The sequence below is a fragment of the Mesocricetus auratus genome, unplaced genomic scaffold (assembly GCF_017639785.1).
Source record: "Mesocricetus auratus isolate SY011 unplaced genomic scaffold, BCM_Maur_2.0 Super-Scaffold_100004, whole genome shotgun sequence".
NCBI lineage: Eukaryota > Metazoa > Chordata > Mammalia > Rodentia > Cricetidae > Mesocricetus > Mesocricetus auratus.
In genome coordinates, this window is record NW_024429189.1 from 55,536,082 (window position 1) to 55,543,585 (window position 7,504).

At 36.0% G+C, this 7,504-nt stretch overlaps 1 protein-coding gene across 1 annotated transcript; it reads right to left on the minus strand.

The window, feature by feature from the left end:
- Positions 1–5,699: 5,699 nt before the first annotated feature.
- LOC101839616 (olfactory receptor 4A8-like) lies at positions 5,700–6,656 on the minus strand. The gene has a single exon (XM_005064593.1). It carries the CDS (start codon positions 6,654–6,656, stop codon positions 5,700–5,702), a length of 957 nt encoding a protein of 318 aa, XP_005064650.1.
- Between the last annotated feature and the right edge of the window lie 848 nt (positions 6,657–7,504).

Consider the following 7,504-nt stretch of genomic DNA (forward strand, 5'->3'; position numbering starts at 1 on the left):
CAGGGCAGAGGGGAGAAGGCAGAGGGCAGAAGACAGAATACAGAGGGCAGAGGGCAGAGCTCCCACCTATGGGATGAGGGATACCTGGGACCCAACTGCACCCACCATGAGTCAGTGAATTGGACCTGCTTGCCCCCACTGGAAGAGAACCTTGGACCCATACTCACCAGAAAAGGAAAAGACTCCACCTGTACCTACTGAAACAAGTGATGGGAAGATGACAATACAAGAACAAATTCAACGACAGAGAAAAACAATATGATGACACCAGAGTCAAGGGTCTCTACACCAGCAAGATCTTAACAACAACACAGATGAAACAGAAGAGAATGACCTTATAAACAACCTCATGAAGATGAAAGAGACTCTAAAAGAAGAAATGAGAAAATCTTTTAAAGAAATGGATGAAATGACAAACGAAAATTTACAAGAAAAAATTCAAACAGTTCAAGATTTGAAAGCTGAAATAGAGATGATAAAAAAGCACAGTATGAAGAAATGTTGGAATTACAAAAGGTGAGTAAATTATCTGGAACTACAGATGCAAGGTTAACCAAGAGAATACAGAAGTTAGAAGAGAGAATCTCAGGCAATGAAGATTCACTAGGAGAAATAGATTCATCGACCAAAGAAAATATTAAGTCCTACAAATGTCTAACACAAAATAACTACAAAGTATGGGACACCATGAAAAGGTCAAATCTAAGAATAATAGATATACAAGGTGAAGAAACCTAGCTCAAATGTGCAGAAAACATATTCAACAAAATCATAAATGAAAATTTTCCCAACCTAAAGAAAGACACGCCAACGAAAGTACAAGAAGCCTATAGAACACAAAATAGGGAGTCGCCTCGCCACATAATAGTAAAAACCCAAATCATACAGAATAAAGAAAGAATATTAAGAGCATCAAAAGAAAAAGACCAAGGATCATGCAAAGGCAAACCTAACAGAACCACACCTGATTTCTCCATGGAAACTCCGAAAGCCAAAAGGTGATGGATAGATATTCTATCAACTCTAAGAGACCATGGACGCCAGCCAAGACTATTATACCCAGCAAAGCTTTCAATCACTATAGATGGATAAAACAAGATATTCCACAACAAAACCAAATTTAAACAATACAGGCCGGGCGTTGGTGGCGCACGCCTTTAATCCCAGCACTCAGGAGGCAGAGGCAGGAGGATCTCTGTGAGTTCAAGACCAGCCTGGACTACCAAGTGAGTTCCAGGACAGCCTCCAAAAGCCACAGAGAAACCCTGTCTCAAAAAACCAAAAAAAAAATTTTAACAATATATATCTACAAATCCAGGCCTACAGAAAGTACTGGGAGGAAAACTTCAATCTAAAGAAGATAACTACGCTCACAAAACCATACACAATAGATAATCCAACTTTACCAATAGACAAAAGAAAAGGGGGGGGTAAATCCACAAACAATAGCACCAACAACAACAAATCAAAAGTAAGCAAGAATTAACACTGAATGGTCCTTAATCTCCCACCATACTAATGGTCTTAATTTGCCTATAAAAAGACAAAGGCTAACAAAAGAATATACTGTCTTCTCATCGCCACTTGGGATCCTCTCTAAAGTCAACCACATACTTTGCAACACAACAAACCTCAACAAGTACAAAAACATTGGAATAACCCCATGTATTTTATCAGACCACCATGCTTAAAAGTTAGAACAACAACACAAATTGCAGGAACCCTACAAACTCATGGAAATTGAACAACGGGTAATTGCACCATTCCTGGATAAAGGAAGAATAAAGAAAGAAATGAAAGACTTCCTAAATTTCAATGAAAATGAAGACAAAACATACCCAAACATATGGGACACTTTGAAAGAAGTATTAAGAAGACAGATCATAGAACTAAGAGCCAACATGAAGAAACTGGAGAATAGTCAAACTAGAGAATTAGCAGCACAACTGAACATTTTAGAACAAAAAGAAGCAAACTCACCCACCAGGAGTAGATGCCAGGAAATAATCAAATTGAGGACTGAAATCAATAAAGTCAAAACAAGGAAAAAATACAAAGAATCAATGTAACAAAGAGTTGGTTCTTCGAGAAAACAAGATAGACAAACCTCTATCTAAACTAACTAAAAGGCAGAGAGAGAACATGAAAACAAAACAAAACAAAAAAACAGGAATGTAAAGGAGGACATAACAACAGACACTGAGGAAAACCAGAGAATCTTCAGGTCATATTTTGAAAACTTGTATTCCATAAAATTCAAATTTAAAGGAAATGGAAAATTTTTCTGGATAGTTATCACTTACCAAAATTAAATCAAGATCAGATAAGCAATTTAAACAGACCTATAACTCCTAATGAAATAGAAGCAGTCATCAAAAGTCTTCTAACCAAAAAAAGCCCAGGCCAAGATGGATTCAGTGCAGAATTCTACCAGAAATACAAAGAAGAGCTAATTCCAATACTCCTAAAATTTTTCCACAAAATAGAATCAGGAGGTTCATTGCCAAATGCTTTTTTATGAAATTACAATTATGTTGATACCCAAGCCACACAATACACAACTTAGAAATAGGATTATGGAATAATCTCCCTCATGAACAGTGTTGAAAAATACTAAGTAAAATATTAGCAAATAAAATCCAAGAACACATCAGCAAAATCATCCACCATGATCAAGTAGGTTCATCCCAGAGATGCAGAGACGGTTCAACATCTTAAAATCTATCAATGTAATTCACTACATAAACAAACTGTGAAAGAAAAACCATATTATCATCTCATTTGATGTGGAAAAAGCCTTTGGCAAAATCCAGTACCCCTTCATGATAAAGGTCCTGGAGAGATCAGGGATAACAGAAACATACCTGAACATAATAACAGCAATATACAGTAAACCAACAGCTAACATTAATCTAAATGGTGAGAAACTTAATGTAATTCCTCTAAAATAAGGAACAAGATAAGGCTGTCCTCTCGCTCCATATCTCTTCAATATTGTACTTGAAGTTCTAGCAGGAGCAGTAAGACAAGAAAAGGAGAGCAAGTGAATCCCAATTGGAAAGGAAGAAGTCAAATTTCCACTATTTGCAGATGATATGATAGTTTACATAAGTGACCCAAAAAACTCTACATAGGAACTTCTACAGCTGATAAACACCTTCAACAAAGTGGCAGAATACAATGTTAACTCAAAAAAAAAATCAGTAGCTCCGAAATCAGAGAAACATAATTGTTTACAATAGCTTCAAACAACATAAAATATTTGGGGATAACTCTAACCAAACAAGTGAAAGAACAGTACAAAAAGAACTTTGAGTCTTTAAAGAAAGAAATTAAAGAAGATACCAGAAAATGGAAAGACCCCTCATGCTCTTGGATTGGTAGGATTAACATAGTAAAAACGGCAATCTTGCCAAAAGCAATCTAGAGATTCACCTCAGTAACCATCAAAATACTGACACAATTCTCCAAAGACCTTGAAAGAATACTCAACTTTATATGAAAAACCAAAGATCCAGGATAGCCAGAACAACCCTATACAATAAAGGAACTTCAGGAGGCATCACCATCTCTGTCTTCAAGCTCTATTACAGAGCTATAGTCCTGAAAACACTTTGGTATTGGCACAAAAATAGACAGGTAGACCAATGGAATTGAATTGAAAACTCTGATTTTAACCCACACATCTATGAACACTTGATTTTTGACAAAAAAGCTAAAATTATACAATGGAAAAAAGAAAGCATCTTCAACAAATGGATATTGGCATGTAGAAGTCTGCAGGTAGATTCATGTCTATTGCCTTACACAAATGCATCAAAGACCTCAACATCAATCCAGGCACACTGAACCTGTTAGAAAAGAAAGTAAGAGGTACTCTTCAATGAATTAGTACAGGAGACTGCTTCTTGAACATAATACCAGTAGCACAGACACTGAGATGGACAATTCACAAATGGGTGGCCGGGCGGTGGTCGCGCACGCCTTTAATCCCAGCACTCGGGAGGCAGAGGCAGGCAGATCTCAGTGAGATTGAGGCCGGGCTGGACCGATAGCCTCAAAAACAATACAGAGAAACCCTGTCTTGGAAAAAAAAGCAATCTTATGAGAGAAAATGTACAACACTTTTTACCTACACTAAAAAGGTTAAAAGTTGACAAATAAATGAAATAATAATGCAATTCAATAAGTTGAAAATAACAAGAACAAGCCAAAAACAAACACAGTTGACCAAAAATAGTAAAATATAGAGCAGAATCAATGACATAGTAAAGCAATGAAATAAAGAATCAACAAACCCAAGAGCTAGTTCTTTGAGAAAACAGACAATATTGACAGACTCTTGACCCAATCAACCCAAAGGAAGAAAAGAAGAACCCAAATTAACATCAGATATAAACAGGGAAATATAACACTTTCCAAAGCAAGTCAAAATGTTATAATATCTTTAAAAACTTTTGAGAAGGTAGAAAAAGGTAACAGAGACATATTGTTCACTAAACCAATATTAAGCCAAACACACCCATGTTAAATGAGGAGGTAGAAATAGTAATAAAAATCTTTCTAGCAAAAAAAAAGATAGATTTCTCATAGCACTCTACCACACATTTAAATAAGATGTACAGTCTTCTCAAACTGTTCACAAACATGAATAAAAAAAACCCAAACAAACAAACAAAAAACTGTGTCAAACTCCTTCTACAAAGCCATTATCATTCAAACTTACAAACCAATTTAAGACCAAACTAACAAAGAACATAGTGCATTGCACCAAACAGATTATATTAAGCATACTGTTTAGAACTAAGTACATCATATTCGTCCTAAATGGAATATCTCCATCTAATGTCTCCATTCTTGGCCCAGGACCTATGCGGATGAGGAGGTGGAAAAACTATAAAAACCAGACGTGGTAGATGAATTCAAGGAACAGTGTTCTCAAAACACTGATACAGTTATAAATTCTGAGAGAGTATGACAGCATGCACACAACCTTTACAGATTCAAGCCACACAAAATCCCAGTACTGAAAAGAGAAAGTGGATACAAAGTCCCTTACCTAACCTGGAATCTATCCATAATTGATAACTGCTGGGAGAGGAAATAAAAATATTTCAACGGCCTGTCATTATGCATATCACCACACACCATGACAGTTTTTATGCCCAAGAGTATTTGGCAAACAGAAAGTAAACTCCAGAGTTTGTATCGTTTGGTTTGTATCGTGTGTGTGGAGTGGGTTATTTGAGTTAGTTTGACATTTTTATCTTGTTTTATTTTTGTTTGTTTGTTTTGATGTTTTTTAATGTGTGGTTTTGAAAGGTTGAGGGGGGAAATACAGAAAGGGAGAGGGAGGGAGATAGAGACAGATTCTGAACTTTGTTGAGAGAGGAAGAGAGACGAATCTGGAAAGAAATGGGAAAAAAGAAAAACGTTATCAAAATATATTGTATAAAATTTTTAAAGAAAATTATTTATTGAAATTTTAAAAGCAAAATTAGACAATTCATCAAAAAGGTTAAAAGAGTTAGCAAAAAAATAAATGATATTATAAGTAGCTTCACTAATGATGCAAAAATCACAAGAAAGTAAAATATTTACAAATAACATTCACAATATAAGTAGTTTATGTATATTTGTGTAGATGTTCAAGATGAGACACACACTTCTAGAATTTTTTCATGACTATTGCCTTCTGCTTAGTAAAAGAAGCAGCAAGAAGAATGTCTTATTCTATCAGGACTTAAAAGTTTTTGCAAGAGCATTTCCATAGCTTTTTTCATCTCTGAGTTTCTCAAAGTATATATTAAAGGATTTAACATGGGAGTGACCACAGTATAAAATACAGTAATGGATTTATCAATATGAAAACTAGAAACTGGCCTAACATATATGAAAATGCATGGAACAAAAAAGAGAAAAACCACCATGATATGGGAGCTGCAGGTGAATAGAGCTTTACGTCTGCCTTCCTGAGTATGATTCTTGAGAGATCTTAAGATGATTCCATATGAAAATAGGAGGAGGAGGAAGATCACTATACACATGGTCCCATTATTGAAAAAGGCAGAGAGGCCAATGGAGTAGGTATCATTGCATGCAAGTAGCAATAATGGGTATATGTCACAGGCAAAGTGGTCAATGATATTGGGACCACAGAAAGAAAGCTTACACACAGCAAGAACTTGAATTATAGCATGTGCAAAACCTCCTGTCCAAGCCATCACTAAGAAAAGGATACATACACGTTGATTCATGATAATCAGATAATGCAGGGGTTTACAGATGGCCACATACCGATCATAGGCCATTGCTACCAGAATGACAATATCAACACCACCAAATAAATGATCTATGAAGAGCTGGCTTATGCAAGCTGTGAAGGAGATGGTCTTCTTGTCATGGAGCAAGTCTACAATCAACTTGGGTGTGATGGCAGTGGAATAAACAGCATCCATGAGTGACAGAGAAGCAAGGAAGAAGTACATTGGGGTGCCCAGGGAGGGACTGACAATTACTGTAATCACAATGAGCAGGTTTCCCACCATTGTCACAATGTAGATGAGTAGAAACATAACAAATAATGCCTTTTGCCCAGAAGGATCCTGAGTAAATCCCAGCAGGACGAATTCTGTGACACTGTTGTTTTGGCTCATTTATCTTCCAGAAGGCTTATTCTAGAAGAAAAAAATCAGGAGAACAGGGCCTGCCAGTAGGTTTATTTCAACATCAGTGAATCTCTAGATAGAGAAGCAGACAGAGATTTCTCTGTCACCCATTCCTTTAAAGTTAAAGCACATCACACTTTGGCATTGATAGCAGCAAATAAACATAGAAAATGTCTCTTATTTAAACTTGAAAAATTATTATGGTGCTAAACACAAGTATGTCAAGTAACAAAATGCAAGACTTTGTGCCGCAACATTTTTAAATCTGAACATGGGTAGTGCCCACAAAGCTTTGGTCCTTAAGCATTCATGCCACTACTTGTATTGCACTATCTGGCACTACACCTCAAAAGATAATTTTAGTCATCATGTATCATCCTTAATCTAAAAAAAAGCATATTTGAACTGCACCAAATATTTCCAGTATTAGTGAGTACACAGTTACCTATAGCAATTACTCATCTAATCTGACATATTCTAGTTGTTACAGTTCCATTTCATGATTGCTTATTATTAATTAGTGATACAACTACAACTTGCCAGCAAGTTTTCCACAAGTATTTTTTTCTTTAGTAGTTCTAACACATCACTCTCATAAAAACCTGTCATTGCAGAGAGTATATGTTTTCCAGACTTCTCAGAAAAAAACCTAGGCAGAGACAGAGGGAAATAGTAAAGAGAGGGTGAAGACTGAGTGGGACAAAGGTTTTTCCTTAATATATCCTAGAGTCTCAGGGTCCTCACATGGGAATTAATTACTTGTATCCCCAAAAGCAGACCACTAAAAGAAAATGTACAGCCAGAATGCAAAGGTGATGGTTGGGTTCATTTTCTAA

What these genes read in the sequence shown, in the direction of transcription:
- LOC101839616 (XM_005064593.1), bottom strand. Translation starts at nt 6,656, where the DNA reads ATGAGCCAAAACAACAGTGTCACAGAATTCGTCCTGCTGGGATTTACT.